Source organism: Python bivittatus, unplaced genomic scaffold, assembly GCF_059951505.1.
Source record: "Python bivittatus isolate LINGU-HERP-01145 unplaced genomic scaffold, Pbiv_v1 ctg000160_np1212, whole genome shotgun sequence".
NCBI classification, from domain to species: domain Eukaryota; kingdom Metazoa; phylum Chordata; class Lepidosauria; order Squamata; family Pythonidae; genus Python; species Python bivittatus.
The window spans coordinates 6,509,858-6,529,064 of NW_028277076.1; the positions used below are offsets into that span (position 1 = coordinate 6,509,858).

Genomic DNA, 19,207 nt, shown 5'->3' on the forward strand with positions numbered 1-19,207 from the left:
GGCCGCGTTCAGAGAACACGCATCCTCCAGCAGGGCAGCGCAAGCCCGTGCGGATGCGCCCGAACGCGATGCCCGGGGACGCGCGGGGAGGAAAGGCGATCTTTGCGCGCGCGCCACCGCTGGAACCCCGCGAGCCAGCCCCCGCGGGCGGGGCCCCCCGCCGTCTCCGCCCCCTGGCCCTCCCCCCGCCATCCCATAATCTTCCCAGGCTCAGTAATAGAGCCCCGAGCCGGCCGCAAAACAGGCTGGGGTGGATCGACTCGTGCGCCTCGCTCCAGCCACGTGGGGAGCGGCTGCCCGAGCGCGCCGTACCTTGCGCGGGGCTCTTCGCCGCGCCTTCTCGCCGCCTCCGATCCTGAGCCGGGGCGCAACCGCTCCGGACCCCCAAGGTGGTGCATTTCTCCCCGCGACGCCTCCTTCCTCGGGCGGTTCGGGTTTTGCTTGCTAATTCGCCTGCCCCCGCCCCCGTTTTGCCAAAGGAAAGGCGAGATGGAAAGCCACCTTCGCTGGACCTGCCGGCGCGGTTGGATGGGAGTGGTAGTCCCCGCGTTTGGGGGGCGCGAGAGGAGAGGAGGGGGCGCGCGCCCAGGTTCGCAGCCTGGCTTTTCCCGAGCTGGGTTTGCAGGGCATGCTTAACCACAGTCCGCTTAACTCTGCTTTATGCCATAATCCGGGTTTTGCGCATCAGCCAGGCTGGGCTCAATCCAGCATAGGCTAAAATGCGGTTTGTTAGCTCCTGAAAACAAGCCGACGTCTCTTTAAAAATATTTATCCGTTGACTCTTCCTTCCGCCTTTGGAGATGGACCGAGGCCAGCTCTGTAGCTGCGCCATGAAACTTTTTCCCGTTGCTCATCGGCCGTTGTTTCTTGGCACAGGAGAAAAGGGCATTCGGTGGACTTCGCCAGCGGGTGAGAGGCTGAACGGCGATGTGAAACCCTCGGAATTGCACTGGTGTTTTTCCTCCCGAGAAGATCTGGTGTGACCGTGGTGGGGCACTGCTTTAAAATGGCCAGCTTAGCCACTATGGACTCTTACTTGCAAACGCTGGCGAAGAAGATTTGCACCCAGGAAGTCCGTGAACCACAGAAAAGGAAATTTGGTACGATTTCTGAGACACCCATTGACCTCCCTGCTTTATACTGGAACGTAGAACGATCCCATCTGGAGCTTTCCCCACTAAATTTAATTTAGTTCCAAGAAATGATGGAGCTATAAAGGTGTTATTTTTAAGACAGGTTTGGCAGGGAGGAATTCTGGAGACTGCCCACATTTTTTTTTTCCAGAGTCTTTTGGAACTCATTGTAGATCTCTATGCAAAGGCACTGGGGTTCGTTTTGACTCTACCTGATCATTGAATTGAACCCGAGGCTTTGAAAACACCCACTTTACTGCCCCAAACAAGGGTCCTTTTCTAAAATGGGCAGGTGGGAGAGTTGGTTCTAGGCAAGGGGAACTGATTTATCTTTGTTTTTTCTCATTGAACGGGAAATCCATTGGTCTGTTTTCAAAGGAGTTCCAGGGAGCAGGCTGGGGGACGAGAGCACTCAGCCCAGGAAGAAGAAAAAGAAAGGAAAGAATCTGAAGAAGAAAAGTACTGTGATGGTTGCTCCGGTGAGCACATTCAGCCAAGCGTCCCCAGCCAAACCAGCAGATGTTAAGAAGCCGGGGTCAGCTTCTCAGATCACACCTGGTGCCAGGGGAGAGGAAGGAAGTGGAAAAGGAACTTCTGTAGCGCCTGGTGTTACAGGTAAGAATGTAATGGAAGGGGGAATGATGGGAACACGTTGGAGAGAAATCCTGTTTCTGGTCTGCATGGATGGCTACTGAAATTTGAAAAATAAGTGGTGTTTAAATGAGCTTCCTGCTGGAACAGGTTGGCATGCTACCCCAGCCTTTCCCGATCTTCTTTCACTGCCTGGGTTCATGCAGGATACGAAGCCACAAATGGCAGTTTCCAATTCACAGTATGAATTGGTATGGATGGCAGACGCAAAGCCAGCAAACCAATCACGGTAGGGCTTGTGGTGTGTTGTGTGAACAGGCTATAATTTTTAATCTTTTTTTTTTTATCGACCCAGGAAGCAAGAGTGCACCTGGCACAAGTTTTGCAATGGATTTCTTGCGCCAGAGGCTACACAACAAAATTCAAGAACTTTCTGGGAAGGTATGATTGAGACATACGTTTTAAAAAAATAGCTTTCAAGGTCTGGAAGAGAACATGAGTATTTATATCACTTTACCTTCAGTCTTATATCACTTATCTGGGAGTAAAACCATTGACCTCTATGGGACAGGCCCTGGGGTGATTCCATGTCTTTTCACATCCCATTTAAAATAGTCCCATCAGTGCAGAAGGCCAGATTTTTAAACTGGAATAAACTGTATCTTCCTGTTCAAAGTCTATATATATTCTGTATGATGCTGATGACAGAGTCCTGTTAGTTTAGAATAGCCTTTTCTAACATGATGACTCCCAGTTCTGTTAGGTTACAATTCTAGTTCCTCCCAGCATTTTGAACTGGGTTAGGACATGCTAGAAGCTCTTTCTGCTTTTAAAAGTAACTGTTTCTCTGCAGAGACAGGATTTAGAGTGTTTTCATTTGTCTCAGTGGTATAGCTTTAATCAGCAAAGGTTAATTGCTATCCTTAAAATGCTGTTAGATTATGACTCTCAACTGCCCTAACCATTGTGCCCAGTGGCAAAGAAGATGCCAGGAACTGTAGTTCAACAACTGGGAGCGGGCACAAGTTTGTATAACTTTATATACTATTTTAGTTTATATTATTATGTTACTAAACCAAATTTCCCCAACTAGGCGTCCCAATGTATCCAGACTCTACAATTCAGATTTCTCAGCTATAGTGTAAAGGCTGAAGGTGATGAAGCAGGAATCAATGATTCCAGGACAGACTAAAACATTTGGAAAATATGGAATGAAGACATTTCTTCTGTAAATACATGACTTTTTTTTTTAACCTGCAATAAATAGTGTATCTAGCTGTGTCAGATCTGAGAAGCTTCTGGTAGCTAGATACTGAATGCAGGGTTGAGTTTCTGGATTGCCACACTTGGTGGATGTTGGACACATTACAGCTTCCAGAATTTCCAACTTTAGGTGTTTTTGTTTGGAAATTCTGGGAGTTACAATGCTAGGTGGCAGGAGACTGCCCAGTTGGGCAAGGTAGATCAAATGTCCTTCAATTTCTGGACTGTTTCCCATTCCTTGCAGGGAAGTTCCAAAGCGCTGTCCCCCGCTGTGCTGGAGAAGCGCCAGCGAAGGAAATACGAGCGAGAGAGAAAGAAACGCCGGAGGAAAGAGATAAGGATGAAGGAGAAATTAGAGAAGAAAGCAACAGAAGAGGCATCAACTGCCGTGGTTTCGGAGACCCAGCAGGTGGACAGCAAGGCTGAGGTCATGTTTAACAGAGTGGAGGTCTGCGCAGAAGAGGAGCTTAACAAAGTGAAGAAAAAGGAAGAGAGAAAAAAAGCCATCAAAGGCAACATCACACCCTTGACTGGGAAGAATTATAAGCAACTCCTGAGCCGGTTGGAGACTCGGAAGGCCAAGCTGGAAGAGTTGAGGGCCACGGACGAGGAGAAAGCCAAGGAGTTGGAGGCCAAGATGCAGTGGACCAACGTCCTCTATAAGGCAGAAGGTGTGAAGATCCGCGATGACGAGGAGAAGCTGAAGGCAGCCCTCAAACGCAAGGAAAAGCGCAAGGCCCAGCGTCAGAGGCAGTGGGAGAAGCGGACCGAGCAAGTGGTGCAGAGGATGGAGCAACGGCAGGAGAAGCGCCGCAAGAACCTCCGGCAGAAGAAGCTCGCCAAGATCGAGAAGAAGAAGGCGAAAGCTCGGAAGAAAGGCCGCATCCTGCCTGAGGATCTGAAGAAAGCCAGCCCTAACTCAAACTGAGTTTTAACCCAGTCTGGGATGGGTGCCTGTTTGAGTGAACAGTTTTGTGGATTTTAGGGAATTCATAAAAATCTTGCTCTGATCAGATGGCGTATGGAGATGATGCAGCCAAGTCCATTTTGGGTCAACTCTCGGGTTGAGAAGGACCTCAAGGGTGGAAGGTCTTTCTTTCCAAAGAATTTGTCTATCAAATTACCCTTTTCGGTAATTTAAGTCGAATCGTGGGATGGGAGGACGAAATGTATCACCTTAATCTTGGGAGCAAATTGAAGCAAGGAAGAGATGATTAAAAATTCTACCCTGGCTGCATTTCTCAGCTTGGTGGTTGATTTAACCCATGGTCTGATTTGGTATAATACACAGAACCATAAATCGACCCAATTGCCTGGTTTTTTTACAACGTGTTGAAAAGTAAACAAAAATGGACATTCATTGTGTGAGTAATGGACCTGGTTAAACATCATACAGTATGTAGATTTTGTCTGGCTTGGGCATTAATCTTTTTGGCTACATTTCCTGAAAAAATGGGGTATGTGTCCCTCAAGGTAAAAATGTGCTTGAGGTGAATGAAGCTCAACTTCTCCTGTTTCCAGCAGTGGTCAGCCAAATGCCACGAAAGGCGGATCAGTTCCTCCGTCCAAGCGTGGTATTCCATGATGGAGCATCTCTGAATTCAAGGAAACATTTTTTTATCCAAGTGTGATGCCTTTTAATCAGGGGTGCAGAACCAGAAGGCTGTTTAAATTACAAGCTTTTCCTGGGGTGTGTTTGCAGCTTGTTCTTCCATAATCTCATGAGAATGCGTGCTTGTGCTGCAACAAGAAATGCCGGCGGGTAGATGTTCATTCCCCCCCCTTCTTCCTATCAAAAGTAGCAGCATTAGAGGTACACCAACTCAGTTGTTGCTGTTTGTTAAGATTTTTAAAAAATCAGGATAAAATATTTGGTTGGCCCACTGAGGGAAAGCAGCTTCCACATTAAATCATGGTTGGCTTAATTGTGGTTCACTGAATAAACCATCAGCTGCCTTGGCACAATGGGGCTTAGTTAAATTAGTTTTGACACCACAAGGGCTGGGTTCACACAGCACATAAGCCAAAGCAAGAAGCCATGTGGTGGCTATGTTCCCATAACATGCTTAATCTTTGTGGTAATCTTTTAATTAAGACATGTGCAATTACAAAATCAGTAACTGACTTGGTTAGACATGGATGCACCCAGCTGGTGGCTTAGCCTTCAGCTGCATTCACACACGACCCTTAACCTGGTTGGTGAATTAACCTACTTTCTAGGTTTTTGCAATTCACTGAGCCCTGAACACAAAATGGGTTTGGATTTACCCCATGCATTGAGTCACAAGAGTAAAGTTAATGCTATCCCCGCATGATATGTGGTGCAAATAGTGGTGCTCGCTTGTAAGAGCACAAATCTGTCTTGCACGGGGTGGGTTGGTTGAAATGCAGAACTGATTGAATGTTTCTGGTACTGCAATGCCAAACTCTAAACCCTCGTTCAGTGCGAGGCGTGGGGAGGGGGGAGGCCATCGACTCCCCGCCATTATTGATTCTTCCCCAGAAAAAGGGCCAAAGAGGGAGCGAAGAGCATCCGAGGGCTCTTCCCTGTCTCCCGCAGCAACCGCGTGCGTCTCCACGGCAACGGCTTTCGAGAGGACCGGGAAGCCGGCTCGGGATTCCCGCGGGTTCTCGCGAGACAAGGTCGCTCTTCACCCGAGCGCCTGGGGTTACCAAGGAAACCAGGAGACGCCGGCCCGGGCCTTGAGGGCTGGAGCGGCCTTGCGGGTCGGTGGGTCGGCGCTGCCAGGGGGGGCTCGGGGGGAGGACGCGGCCTCCGTCGCCGGTGCCCACCTTGCTGCCGTATGAGCAATACGGGGGAAGCTCCCCCCTCGCCGCCCCCGAAAACATGGCCGGAATTTGGGGCGGAGGGGGGGTGGCCTGGAGCGTCATAGCTTCGCTTCTCGTTGCATGGAGTCCCTTGCCTGCCTCTTGGGGTGCAACAGCCTCCATGGGGGGGGTCTCGAGGAGGCAGGACCTGACTGGCCTTCCCTGGGCTTGGAAACAAAGCAGGACCAGATATGTTGAGTATTTGGATGGGAGGCCACCAGGAAAGCCCACGGGCGGGAACAAGGCAAAACCAGTGCACCTCGGTGGAGTTGCCAGTAGCATTACTGGGATGCAATCAGGAGCCCAGATTTTGGAGCTGGGCTGGGCTCCCAAATCTAACCTGGTTCCTGTTTGGAGAGGAGACCACTAGGAGACCCTGGAACAGCAAACTGCTTTTGCATTGTTGCTGAACAAATGATGCAGATGGGTCCACAAGATCCCTAGGACTCAAACTTGGCTTGAGAGAGTCTTTACCCTGGGGTGCGGAAATGCAAAATTGGAAATCCGTTTGGGTGTGTAGGCTGATGTTCAATAAATAGAGATCCAGGTTTCAATGAAGGCTGCGTACTTACTGATCAGACCTTCTTTGGGTGTTGGTGAATAAATAGGCTCTGTTTTTGCTGTCCTTTCCTCATCCCCATCTATTTAAGGCATCTCAACACTGATTTATTGCTTTCATTTACTGCTTTCTTCCCTGTGGCTTTGAGACGCGTCTGTAGGGGAAGTGGTGTAGAGACATATTAAATATGTATCTATTGTTTAAATTGTGCATAACTTTATGGTATGAACAATCTGCAACTTACATCTAAGCGTGCCTTTATTCAGTGGCATTCCCAATAGAACAAAGGAATACATTTTAAAATATAAAATAAATCATCCTGGAATACCCAAAATTAATACACATTGAGAAAACCCTGCAAATTTGACAGCAAACATAGGGGCAATTGTAGCAGAACTCACAAGCTTGAAACCAAGATGCACCCATCTAAGGAAGTGACTAGTTCATACTGATTTTCATCAGCTGGGTTGTGTATTTTAGTTTTGGCTCAGCATATTGTTTGAACCTGGCCATTGCAGTTTGTTAACTGTGATTTGGCATATAATGTGGTGTGAACTTGATCAGTTGTGGCTTCGTCAGCAAACTACAATGAAGGAAATCATTGTTTAGCACAATTATTAATTCAGTTGTTACGAAGAGGGACTTTTTCATAAGATAAGCTGTTAGATCAATAGGTCAATACACAAATGTAGAAGTATTTCTCTCCTTAATATGTTTTATTCAGCTTTAATGTACATGCTCTCCTTTGCATTTTTCTTTGTCTCTCTGCTTTCTCTCCCCCACCCCCATCCCATGGACATTTCCTCGGGAAAATATTTTCATTCAGTTGTTTCTAACATTGTTTACTGCTTCTTAGATAACCTAGTAAATGTGTAAATCCAGCAAGAATTCACACGTGCTTTCCACCATGACCCCGGTGGGGGTTCCACGTGTCCTCCCCAGCGGGAAAGTCTACAGACAGATCTTTGATGATGAGGTACAAAGACTGCAGGAGCTAAAAGAGTTAATTTACTCCCCCCCCCCCCCAGCTTTATTGTGTATCTATAGAATCCCCTCTACCTTATCCTCTCAGCAGATGGAGTCACTGATGTACTTTATGTTTCTGTAACATGTTTTGATGGGATTGACCAAAAAAGGGAATTAATCAGTCAATCAATGGGACTTGGAAGAACTTTGCTTCCCTCTTTTTTAGTCAGTTGAATCACACACTTTGCTGGTATTCCTTCAGAGGAGATTCCTTATTTCTTTCTTTTTTACTTGGCCAAGATCAACCTGGTACACGCTCTCGGGGAGGCGAGGAGCAAGATCGCCCGGCACAAAGTCCTGCAGCTTCCAGGAAGGATCCCGCTGGTGAGGGATTTGGAAAGAATGACAAACAATAGTTTCTTGTCCAAACGCCAGCAGATGTGGGTCGAGGCAATGCCCAACGATGAATTCACTGAAAATCCAGTACAATACAAGTAAGGAATGTCTGTACTATACTGGGGTGCTTTGTGTTCCTAAACCAGATGCCAGCCAGATCGTCTGGTAGTTGGCCCTGCCATTTCGTCCCTCGTCCAAAGAATGGAACTTAAAAACAAAAAATTAAAAGGCCAGCATTTGGTGAGAACTCAAGCAAGAACACGGCGATTACTGTATGCAAAATTTGGCTACCTCGAAAGATTTGGGCTATTTTCATTTAGGATCATTGGGTACCATCCAAAGGTGTCCACGGGTACTGTGCTGTTGATCCCTGGGTCAGAGCACAAGGTGTGTTTAGGGATCTTTGCCCTGTAGAAACTCACCAACCTGCTTCATTTTAGAGCAACGCTTCTAGGCTCAAAAATGCAGAGCCGAGCAATCGAAAGGAAGCAATAGAGGTCCAAGATGAGAACAAGGCTGTTAGATCCGATGAAAAGGATGACCCGTCTTGACTGCGTACAAATACAAACTAAATATCAGATTTGTTTTTTTTCAACGATACTTCCTGAGAAATATGGGCTGAATATCTGAGAATTTCCTAATGATAAATCAATTGCCCATGCCTGTTGTATCTGGGGCCTTTCCTCCTTAACACTTCATTTTACTGTGGGTGAACCCAACAGTCTGGGTGCATACTGGCATGTATAGAATTTGCTGCTGCAAAATTCAGGTGGCTGGGATGTCCTTAAGAAAGACAAATTTATGAAAATTCACATTTCCTATGTTGGCTGTCTGGATAAACTTTCAATATCAGGAAGGGAGGGATTAGTCAAATGAAGCTGCCCAAATTCCTTTGATTCCCTCTGCAGGTAGCATGGAGATCAAAGAGGTTGACAGTAGAACAGATTGCTCTTTCAGTCACTAGTCTGCTTAATAAAACATTATTAAGGGTTTTATGTTTTTTTTTTTTAATTAGCCTACATTTCCCAGATGGCTGCAGAGGACACCCTTTCTCTGTAGTCAGCACGGACATGCAAGTTATTGGCCTTTTAGAAGCCTAGCAATCCACTCACTTGGCTGGCCTAGATGGAGTTTGGACCAGACTTAGCACACTGTTTCCTTCTGTGTTCTTCCTAACAAATATCTCTGCTAAATTTCTGAGTTTTTTCCTTTCTATTTCAGGGAGGCTATGACTCTGGCACATCTAAAGACTCAAGAAAGTGCCTGCATAATTGCCGCCCGGGAAGTCAGAGGCCTAGCCGATGTCATCAGTAAATATTAACATTTTTAATTGTAGACGTTGCCATTTGTGCTGAGCTAATACATCCATTCATTTTGATTTAATTATATTACTGCAAAACCCCAGTTTGCATTTAGGAATATGGAGGAGCAATATTATGTTTTTCTTGACTCTGTTCCTATTTTCATGATTGGTAAGAAGTTCAGGAAACAATCTTTTACAAAATCCAGCCACTTAATACACAGTAGTTAAACAAACCATGGCTTAACTCACTAGGGGGGATCCTGGTCATGGTCTGAAATCCTTCCTTCCAGTTTCAGAGAAAAGAAACACCAATATCATTGAACGTATCTCCGAGAGCAAAAAGTTGCGTCACGAAAAAGGTGTGGCGAACCTAAGGCAGGAGTTGGCACGTGTTGGAAAGGTGAGGCGGCCGTCTTTAGCTTTTGCCAGACTTTCATTTTTCTTTCTAGTTATGTCAGAAACCAAGCCGGTCATGTTTCATCTGCCAAACTTTCTTTCTTTTCAGGAAATGGAAGTGTGTTACATGAAGCCTGGGAAATTATTTTTGACCCAGTTATCAGAATCAGATCAGGCTTTTGAGTCCTTCTTTCGTGCCTCTGAAAGTGACATCACTTTAGTGTCCTACAGCATACAGGTAAGTGGGTCCTTCCTTTCCAAAGATCTCAGTCCCAGGTGCTTACTTTTCCCTCTTTGGGGGGGAAAAAACAGCTTGAAGTTTGAACCAGACCATTTTTCTAAATTACTCTGCTGAAAATTGTTCCCTCCAGAATGTTTTTAATCCTAAAACTGCTGATAGCTGCATCTTTCAGGGAGAAATAGTAGTTGGATATGAGACGCTTTTCTGTGGATACCTGAAGTGGAAACCTATTCCAGATTGGTACCCTAAACCTGTGTTTCTCCAGAGTAAAAGTATTAGGAAATATGTGGCTAGTTATCTCAAAGTCTTGTTGTAAAACAGTTGGTATTGTGATGGTGCTTGATTACAGCCTTCACTTGGGAATGCAGAGGTGTCACAGGGCATTTCTTCCTTCCAGGACTTTGAGAACATGTGGGCCCTTGTCTTCCAGGAGGCCCAGAAGAGGAGGCAATGGATTAGAGAGCTGGATGAAACTTTACGCCAGGCTGAGGTGGAGCGAGCAGAACGGGTAAGTCCAGACGGGAGATGAATGCTAAGTTTAGAAAGAGGAGTTTTGCGAGGAACAGCAAGCAACCATTCTTTTTCCATTGCTTGGATTTCCAGATCACAGTCATATTAAGCAAATACACCAAGATTTTAGAAGACGTTGCCTATCTCTTATCCTCTGACGTCCACAGATTCATACACAATGAAGCCATGGTAAAATCCTTCTTCTTAAGGTCTGGGGGTCTGCTGTAAGAATCAATGGAAACCTAATACCCGTCTGCAAGTCCTTAAAACAGCCCCACCTTTGGCCTTCACCTCCCAGGCACTCCACAGACCTACAGTTTTATAATAGAGTGGCAGACTCATGTCAGTGCCCGCTCTGAGTTTCTTTGGTAGTGCAATGGTTTGTTCACGGGTTTGATTTCTATCCCACCTTTATTTCTTTTTACAACTCAAGGCATCATCCGTCATGATTCCGCCTTCCCATTTTCCCCACAAAAACAGCCTTGGGAGGTGGGTTGGGCTGAGAGAGAATGATTGGCCCAAAGTCACCCAGGAGGCTTGTGTACCAAAAGGGCAGGAGCCCCCACTCTCCCAGTTTTTAGTCCAGACCTTCACCAGTACACCAAACTGGCTCTCCGTATGTCTGTCTTCCACTCACAGATGATAAACCAAGCTCTGCTGGCCAATCGGAGAGCAATATCTAAGTTGTTCCTTAATCTAATGGAAGCCAACCTCAAGAGGGACTCCTTCTATCGATGCCAGCTGGAAGAGAGGAAGGAGATCTGGAAAAGCATGCAGAAGGAATATATAATTTCCAGTTTCAGGTGAGGAGTGTGGCAAGAGAAGAGGGCTAGGGTACTTTCATCTTAGTAGGCACCCTTGTGGAGGGCCTTGTGAACCCCAGAAATGGCAGATGATAAGATTGCATTCCAGGATATAATCTAGTGATTTCCCTTAACGCGTGGTCCAGGTCGAGAGGGATTGGGACTTTGGGATGTCTTTGAAACAGTTCCTTGCTATGGGATTCTGCTGTCTTGGCAGGCAAATTAGTGCCCTGCAGATCTTTTGAAGAACTCCCATGCCATCCCATGGCCTTGGTCACAATGGCTGAGGCTGACAAAGAGTTGAAGTTTAAAACATCTGAAGTTGTCTGTTTATCTGGCCCTATAAGCTTAAGCACACGCAAGCAAAATCAGGCATGTGCCCTACCAGATTCTTTCCCTGCAACCCTGTTTTTTGAAAAATGTTACGGGTGTGATTGTTGAGGCTGAGTCAGCAGCTTCAGGGAACCTGATGCAGTGTTTCAGGTTCTTGGGTCATTTGAGAGTTGCAGGCCACTCTGGGCATCTGGACTGGTGGCACTGTCGAGTAACAGTGACCTAGCAAATCGCCTTCTGACAAAGCAATTTACAGCAGGGCTTTTCAAACTTTTTTAGCCACAGAACCTGTTTAAAAAAATTCCCAGAACTAGGCAAAGCTCTAGTGACAGAAAATTGGCTGCATTTGAGTAAGCAACTCCTCCTCCTCCTCCTCTTCCTCCTCCGCCCACCCCAGGGTTCTGCAGAACAGAGTTTGAAAAACCTTGATCTAGAAAATAAAACTGTACTCAGCATCCCCTTTGTGGTCCTTTGAAACTGTTTACTTTTTTTAAAACCAAACCATCAGCCATTCCTTGCAAAACGTAATTTGAAGTTTGCTTTCATCTTACAGAGAGTTTATGGAAAGTGAAGGGATACAGAATCCAAGTACTGTGAAAATGGAACTGGAGAACATGCTAGAAGATCAGCGATCGCTTGCTCAAAAAAGAATAGAACTTTTATTCTCTCTGAGGTAGGTGAACATAAAAATAGAACGCAGCTTCTCTTCTCTGCAGAGTCCCACCTGGGCAGTTGACGCATAGAGCTAAGGTTGGAAGGAATCGTTCCAATTACACTAGCAGCCAGGTATCAACCCAAAAGTTACACTGTAAGGAAACTTAACCTATTTAGTGCTTTCACAATTCATCTGGAGGTACCTGTGGAGGGCTCTGAACAGTCTACTTAGCTTGAGCAAGGAGGGTGCATCCTCAATCCAGAAACAATGCAGCAGTTGCCAAAGGTAGAGGGGGTAGACCAGAATAGGGCAGAACAGAATTGCGCATCCAAAATAAACCTGGGATCCTAAGAGGGCTTTGACAGGGTTTCAGGATGATGTGAACCCTTCCAAGTAGTCACTAGGAGTCTTTGAAAGGACTTTAATGCAATTACAGAAGATTATTGTAACAGAACCTTGAAAGCCTGTCCTCTCTACTTCAACTTATACCTACCCAAAACAAGGTGGGGTTGTTCTGAGTCTCTTTCCCACCCTTCCACCCAAACTTTCATGTTATCCCATAAATTAAGCCCTCACACTCTTCGGTGCTCCAGTGTTTTCTTTTCTTTTCTTTTTTTATAGCCATTTATTGCCTTTGAAGCATACTAAGGCCGAAATAAACGAATGGTATGAATCTCTGGTGGCATTAAATAAACGTATAGGTAAGGAGCAAAAGGGTTGCAATTAATACTTAAAATGCAAGGATGGGAGATCAGTATTCTAGAAATTGCCTCTTTTTTTCCAAACAGTCCCGCGTGTTGAGCAAAAGTTCATCATCTCTGCTAGCTTGACTTTCCCCAGTGAGGGAGGTTCTGTCCTTAAACCAGCATCGTGTATGCAAGGCCTTTGCAGTTATGAGATCTAGATGATTACAAGTCCTTGGATCAGTCCTTAACGGGGAAAAACACCTAGAACTAGAACAATGCATGCCATAGTTCTGTCCCTTGCAACTTTGGACAAGCACCTGAATGAAAGGTGGAATATAAATCTACCTAATGACACAATAATACCTGTGATTTATGAATTACGTTCTTGAACGTTTGGTTTCTTCAGTCTGAAGAAATTCAGCCATTCGAGGGTTGAGTTTGCACAAAATGCCAGGCTGGGACTGGGAACCCAGACAGTGTCTTAACATCTGGTGCAGTCCAGACCATTACTCAAACTCTGGCTTATTTGTTAGTCTATCAGAAATACAGCCATTGTAATTTGCTAACCTGGCTTGAGGATTTAGCATGCTGTAAGAACCTAACTAATCCTTTATCTTCCTCTGACACCTCTGATGACCATGATTATGATGATTTATGTCCCACATTCAGGGGCTAACAGCCCTGTGGGTAGGCTGGGCAGAGAGAGAGTGACTAGGCCAAGTCAGCCAGTTGAGCTGGGACTTGAACCTGAGTTTTACTACTATGAAGTCAACACCTCAACCACTATATCACACTGCCTGTCAGTTGCCCTGGCTTTAAAAAGTTGCAGGTAGTCCCCCAGTTTAAGAATGAGTTCCGTTCCCAAGGTCTGTCCTTAAGTCGAATTTGTATGTAAGTCGGAACAGTATTGTTGTATAATATTGTATGAGTGGTACTGTGTAATGATCTCGAACCATTGTGTATTTAAATCATTGTGTATTTAACTGAAATTTTGCTACAGTAGGCTCCGTTCTTAACTATGGGGCATTCTGTATTCCCAAACTCACTCTCTCTCTCTCTCTCTTTTGCCACAAGACACTCACAATGTCCAGTCCATGATGAGAATTCGACTCCAGTACGAGAAGGTTTGTCAGGACTGTTTGGAGAAAGTCCAGGAATGCAAAGTGAGTTTTTGAAAATGGGTGTGGGGAGTAGGGGTGTTTCCTGCCTTTGGGACTGATTGCAGGATTTATGGCCACTGACAAAAACTGAAAGCCAGTATGAAGCAGATGTGATAGTTATTTGCACAACAAAAATGCACCAACTTACGTGAAGGCTCTCAGGAGTCAACGACAGCTAACCATCCCTCCCTGCTGGCAGGTTTGTCATGCTGCTTTGGTGACTCAGCTCTTGCATCCTGTGGCTCCCCTAATCCACAGCTAGCAAATCCCCTTTGGCAGGCTAAGGTAGGCATTCTGAGAGAGATGGCCAGTGGATCGGAGAAGGTTAGCTGCCCTAAAAGGAGAAGGATATATGGGGCATTTTTTATCCAGGCCCAGGGAGCACCAAATATTTTAGTTTTGTTTGGTTGGGGCAACTTTTGGACAGACACCCGGAAAATCTGCAGTTCCAAACTCTTCCCCATGGAAAAAGCTTGAGGAAGACTTAGGGCAGAAAATGGGGGAAGGCGAGGAAGATTAAACAGTGATTGTGTATCCATTTCCTAGGCTTTGCTGATCTTGTCCTTTTTTTTAAAAAAAAGAAAATGAACGTTATCCCTTATCATATTTACCTGAAAGGAAGACATCTTCCCCATGGGATTATTAGAGAGAAAACCCCTTTTATCTGCCTCCATTATCATATTCTCAGCCAATCTAAAAATATTGACTGGGCCATTTCAAGTGTAAGTTAATGCAAGAAAAAAAATTATTCTTCCTTTGAGTAAATGTGAACTTTTTCTTGGATACTAGGTGTGTAATGGAAGCGGTTATGACACCTTGGATGCTTAGAAGTTCCAGGCCAACCACCCATCTCTTTTTTCCCCTCTTTCTTTAGCAAAAGCTGGTGGGCCTGAAAATTTGTTCCCTCAAAGAGGCTGAGAAGATTGTAAACCCCAGTTTCTATCAGTTACTTGGGAAGCTGCAGGCTCGGTTTGAAGTTGAGATGGAGAAGATGGATGTAAGTGGAGCCCTCTCGCCACATATGGGGTGAGCTTGCATTTCCCAGCAAGAGATCAGAACGAGATCTGCCAAAACCCAAATGGGGCACCCTGTGCTCTTGTACAGCTCTGATGCCTCTCCTGATCTTTTAATTCCATCCCCGAGGTCTCTCAACCCAATCTGTGAACTGTTAATCACACAAAGCGATAGAGGCGCCAGAAATTGAGGGGCCCTTAGCCTCCAAAAGATACCACCCTACCTCATTAAAAGAAATGGAAAAATCTGGGAGAAGATGGCTTTCCCTGGTAGCTTTTTTTCAGTTTTTTTTTCCTCCCCAGGTCCTTCCTTTCACTGATCAGAACTGTCCCCCTTCCCCATCAACGACGTGGATTGTTAGCTCTAACAAATAACATTTGGGATCCTCGTAACTTTTCTTTTTCTTTCTGATTGCTCTAGACTGACTTAGAACACCTGGTTAAAAATACAGAAGTCAACTGCAGGCACCTGTATCAGTACTTCCAAGATGCCCTGGACATCTTAGACTTTCACCAGCAGAAACTCTCTCAGCAGGAGAACGACCTTCAGAGAACTTTAAACGATTGCCGTTGCAAGCACGAAAATATAAACAAGGTCACAGCACTGGTCCCATTTGGGGGGTGGCCCAGGAAGATATTCTGCAACTTTTTGTGCAGAGTCTGCAGAAATCTGATTGTGTATAGCTCTGGAGAAGAGCTCCAGGAAGCAATTTTCTGCCCTCGGCTGAGTTTTCTAAGGCCCTTTCTGTCTAATTTTGAAGGTTCTCTAGGAGATGCGGACCACCAAATCTCTACTGTTCTTGGAGGAAACAGAGAGAAAGAAATGCTTTATGGATGATCTGCTTTTTAACAAATGTACTGGTTATGGAGCTTTGTTTTGTGGAACAAACTGCAGGCTGCCAACTTTAGCATTATTCTTGGCCTTCCCTCCAGTGCCAAAGTAGCATAGAAGAACATTTATTTGCAGGCTAATTATTACAATGTGCTCCCCCCGTGGATCAGCTAAAACGTTAGCTAGCTCAATCTACTAGTGCAAGCATTGAAAATGTGCAGCTTCTGTGTTTGTAATACCAATTTGTTTTTTATGTGGAACTAGTTAAGGGAAATTAATCTGGACATATCGGTTGACAAACTAAGGATGCAAAGCAGTGATGAGAAACTGAAAGCCCATCTGGAGAAGGTTTACACTGCCTTGGATTTCATTCGCAATGGGTACGTTAAGGACTGCATAAGGTGTTTTAGGGATGAATACTTCAGCTCCCGTAATCCTTAACTTCAGCATGCTCAGTGGCAATGCCCATTCAAATAAGAAATCCTGTTCCCTTATTTTGCTGAGCGCTCATTCTGCCATCTAATTTTGTCGGTGCGATTCGGGGGAGGGAAGGCGGTAAAGTTCACTCTGCTGTTTTTGTTTTATTTTATCAAGGTACATGGTCTTCCATCAAGATCTCTTGTCTAAAATTATGGCTTACCCAGAACATATTCGGCATGAACTTCTTTCCTATAGCGCTGCCACCAGTCGGTATTTTTATGTGCGGGGCAGCTACAAAGGGGTATGCAGAAAACAAATCTATGAATACAATATGCGTGAAATTCAACTGGCACAGAGAGATGCCAGTCAAACCAGGCACATGGCTGTTTAATATAGTGTGTGAACCCAGCCACCAGCTGCATTCAGACACTGAATTTCCAGTCCTTCTGAACCATGATTTGGAGGACAGAAAGAACAGAAGCGTCAGAGATGTGCATTGCCTCGTCTTCCCTTAAGTATAACCTAACCGAAGAATTCCTTAATTGTGGGGCTGGCTGTAGAGAGTCAGGAAGATGACCTGTCAGGAAGTCAGGAAGGTGAAACAGAGAGAAAAGGGTGAAACAGACAGAAAAGATATGAAAGAGCCACAGACAGACACCTGCCTAATTCACAGGAGGATAAGAAGGGGGGGGGGGGTCCAGCACAATCTGACTTGTGAGATGTTATTATGATAGCCAGTCTCAATAAAAGTCATTTTAGCCTTCCTCTGGAGTGGGTTTTCTGGTGTGGTCTATCTGGTGGGGCCTGCACGAGCAAACTTGCTTTAGCCGCCTTTCCAAACCACAACTGCAAATACGAATTAAACTCTGCTTTGCCATCCTGGTCCGAATGGACCATCCCAGTCACTCTTTTTCTTGGCTTCTTATGCAGTGCAGCCCTCCTTAAATTGCTTAATGTAGCTGTAAGTTTGATTTGATTAGTATTCAACGTTGCTTTGTTGACTCATTGGCATCACGTTTATTTAAAGCCACAATGGACTTTATGTTAATGCTGATGTTATAGTTTATGGAAAACAGTTGCTATTTTTCAGATGGGTAACAACTTTTCTCCTCCCCCTCCCCTTTTTTCCTCCAATTGTTTGGAAGACATTAAAGAAATCAGGCGCTACAACCGAAGAAGAAGGTAATGTCTACTTCCCATGAAGTCCTTTTTTAAATAATTATTTTTAAAAATTGTGACCCAGGAAAGCAAGAAGCTCTCCTAGACAGCCCTGCTTCTTCTTCCTTTCACTTAGAATACCTTCCCTAGCCTCTGCATTGTCATGGTCCCTGCCCAGATCTCTTTTGTGGGTCCCTTGAGAACAGGGTCAGCAACAGATGGGAGCAGTTAAAATGAGTATTATCTCCCAGGCACCATTGGAGTCTTTCATTTTTTAGCTCTCTTCCCCACCTAAAACAAAGCCTTCTCACTGTTGTTAGGATTATTCCTGTCCTTGTAAACCTGGTAGGAGGACTGTGAACCTGGTAGGAGGCGTCGCGTGGCCTTTTCCACACATTATGTCTTCTACTAGACTTGGATAAGGGGTCCCATCACTAATGGCCTTTGGCCACATTGACTGGGGGTGCTGGGAATTGTCATTCCAAAAGACCTGAGGACTCAGGCCTGGAAAAACCTGGGCAGAGTAACCTGAAGATGAGACCTTCTCCTGAAGGAACGTACAGGAGGTAAGTACAAAGAACTGCAGCCAGTAACTGATTGCCATCCAGATGATATAACCGGGGTTGGTCATTGCTGAGGGATGCTGGGAGTTGTAGTTTAGCAATGACCGGAGGGCCACAGCTTCCTCACCCCTAGCGGCCTTGGAAGCGCTGGGCTCAAAATATTTTGTTTCGTGTCTTTTGAACAGAAACAATGGAAGAGAGAGAAGAGATAGAAGGAGAGACTCTGGAGAGTCCCCTGGAGCAGGATAGCAAGGAAGAACTGCATCCAGAGAAGGAGGAGGATGCTGAAGAAGATGGTAGTGCTGACCTGGAAGAATCTGAGCAGCAGCAGGAAGAGAAAGGGGAAGAAATGGAGACCTCAGCTCCCGAGAGTGACCAGAGCGGCATTGCCGGAGGTGATGTCGAAAGGTCTGGGGAAGGGAACAACTTGGGTCCGGAGACTGAAGAGGCCAGAGAACCAGCTTTGGTGAGAACCAGCAGACATCCACACTGTCTCACACCTTGATTACAAGGAGCTGTCCCACCTTGCAGGGTTCAGGGGGTGAGAACCTCATTTCCCCCTAACCTTTGGCATGAATGGTCACCCCTAAAGAAAAGGGAAAGAACTGACTTGAAGCTATTGGCCATCCTTGTCCTTCCTTCCTTCCTTCCTTCCTTCCTTCCTTCCTTCCTTCCTTCCTTCCTTCCTTCCTTCCTTCCTTCCTTCCTTCCTTCCTAACCGGTTTTCAAAAATAGCAGCTCATGTCTCGGACTTTCTGTTTTATCCTCCTACAGACAAAGGATTCAGACAAGCCGTCCAAGCAGAAGGATGTGATTGTGGAGTTCTTCACCACGTCCAATGGAAACACGTACCAAGTGGTGGAGTACTTAAAGAAATCTAGGGCCAGGAAACCAGAGAAATATTACCCTGGAAAACTGAAAAGCAGTTCTCTACCTTCCTACCTGGAGCAGGTGTATCTGTCAGAGGGTTTCTTTAGAGATGTGAGAAAACAGTGAGTACTAACCTCTCTCTCTCTCTCTCTCAGCTGGCTGGGTGACTTTGAGCCGGTCGCTCTTTCTCAGCCCAGCCCACCTCACAGTGTTGTTGTTGTGGGGAAAATAGGAGGAGGAAGGAGTATTAGGTATGTTCGCCACCTTGGATTATTTATAAAAATAATAAAGGTGGGATAAAAAATCTAAAAAAAAAAACATAGGAAAATGTTCTCCAGTGAAAGAGAAGGATTTTAGGAGAGCTCCAAACCACAGGCTGAGATGTGGTGAACCCATGAAAATCCACATTTTAACAGCTCTGATGAATCCCTTTGGGAATTTATTTTTCTGCTGTCTTTCGGGCCTCCTCTGATAAGGGAGAGCAGTTTTGCCTTGTCTTTTTGCATTTACTCTAGTTGGATCCCCCA

General features: G+C 45.5%; 2 protein-coding genes across 2 annotated transcripts in view; both read left to right on the forward strand.

Annotated features, from left to right (window-relative positions):
• The first annotated feature begins 220 nt into the window (after positions 1-220).
• On the forward strand, positions 221-4,291 carry SURF6 (surfeit 6). The gene is made up of 5 exons (XM_007420569.4): positions 221-389; positions 877-1,100; positions 1,512-1,748; positions 2,080-2,165; positions 3,232-4,291. The coding sequence occupies exons 2-5, from the start codon at positions 1,007-1,009 to the stop codon at positions 3,913-3,915; spliced, it is 1,101 nt and encodes a 366-aa protein (XP_007420631.1). The 5' UTR covers positions 221-389; positions 877-1,006; the 3' UTR covers positions 3,916-4,291.
• A 134-nt stretch (positions 4,292-4,425) lies between these two features.
• CCDC180 (coiled-coil domain containing 180) overlaps positions 4,426-19,207 on the forward strand; it is a 29,266-nt gene continuing 14,484 nt past the window's right edge. Inside the window, exons 1-19 of the mRNA XM_025166149.2 lie at positions 4,426-4,800; positions 7,232-7,351; positions 7,642-7,835; positions 8,959-9,047; positions 9,331-9,440; positions 9,546-9,674; positions 10,075-10,185; positions 10,281-10,376; positions 10,827-10,990; positions 11,877-11,996; positions 12,600-12,679; positions 13,739-13,827; positions 14,699-14,821; positions 15,259-15,432; positions 15,934-16,049; positions 16,264-16,390; positions 17,235-17,271; positions 17,996-18,276; positions 18,585-18,802. Coding sequence (XP_025021917.2) covers positions 7,244-7,351; positions 7,642-7,835; positions 8,959-9,047; positions 9,331-9,440; positions 9,546-9,674; positions 10,075-10,185; positions 10,281-10,376; positions 10,827-10,990; positions 11,877-11,996; positions 12,600-12,679; positions 13,739-13,827; positions 14,699-14,821; positions 15,259-15,432; positions 15,934-16,049; positions 16,264-16,390; positions 17,235-17,271; positions 17,996-18,276; positions 18,585-18,802 — 2,366 coding nt within the window. The 5' untranslated portion in view covers positions 4,426-4,800; positions 7,232-7,243. The remainder of the gene's footprint in view (positions 4,801-7,231; positions 7,352-7,641; positions 7,836-8,958; positions 9,048-9,330; positions 9,441-9,545; positions 9,675-10,074; positions 10,186-10,280; positions 10,377-10,826; positions 10,991-11,876; positions 11,997-12,599; positions 12,680-13,738; positions 13,828-14,698; positions 14,822-15,258; positions 15,433-15,933; positions 16,050-16,263; positions 16,391-17,234; positions 17,272-17,995; positions 18,277-18,584; positions 18,803-19,207) is intronic.

Excerpts from the sequence above, each read along its gene's own strand:
- SURF6 (XM_007420569.4), top strand. The coding sequence starts at position 1,007 with ATGGCCAGCTTAGCCACTATGGACTCTTACTTGCAAACGCTGGCGAAG. Across the intron at positions 1,749-2,079 it reads TGTAGCGCCTGGTGTTACAG|GAAGCAAGAGTGCACCTGGC; the intron begins GTAAGAATGTAA and ends TTATCGACCCAG. Across the intron at positions 2,166-3,231 it reads TTCAAGAACTTTCTGGGAAG|GGAAGTTCCAAAGCGCTGTC; the intron begins GTATGATTGAGA and ends CATTCCTTGCAG.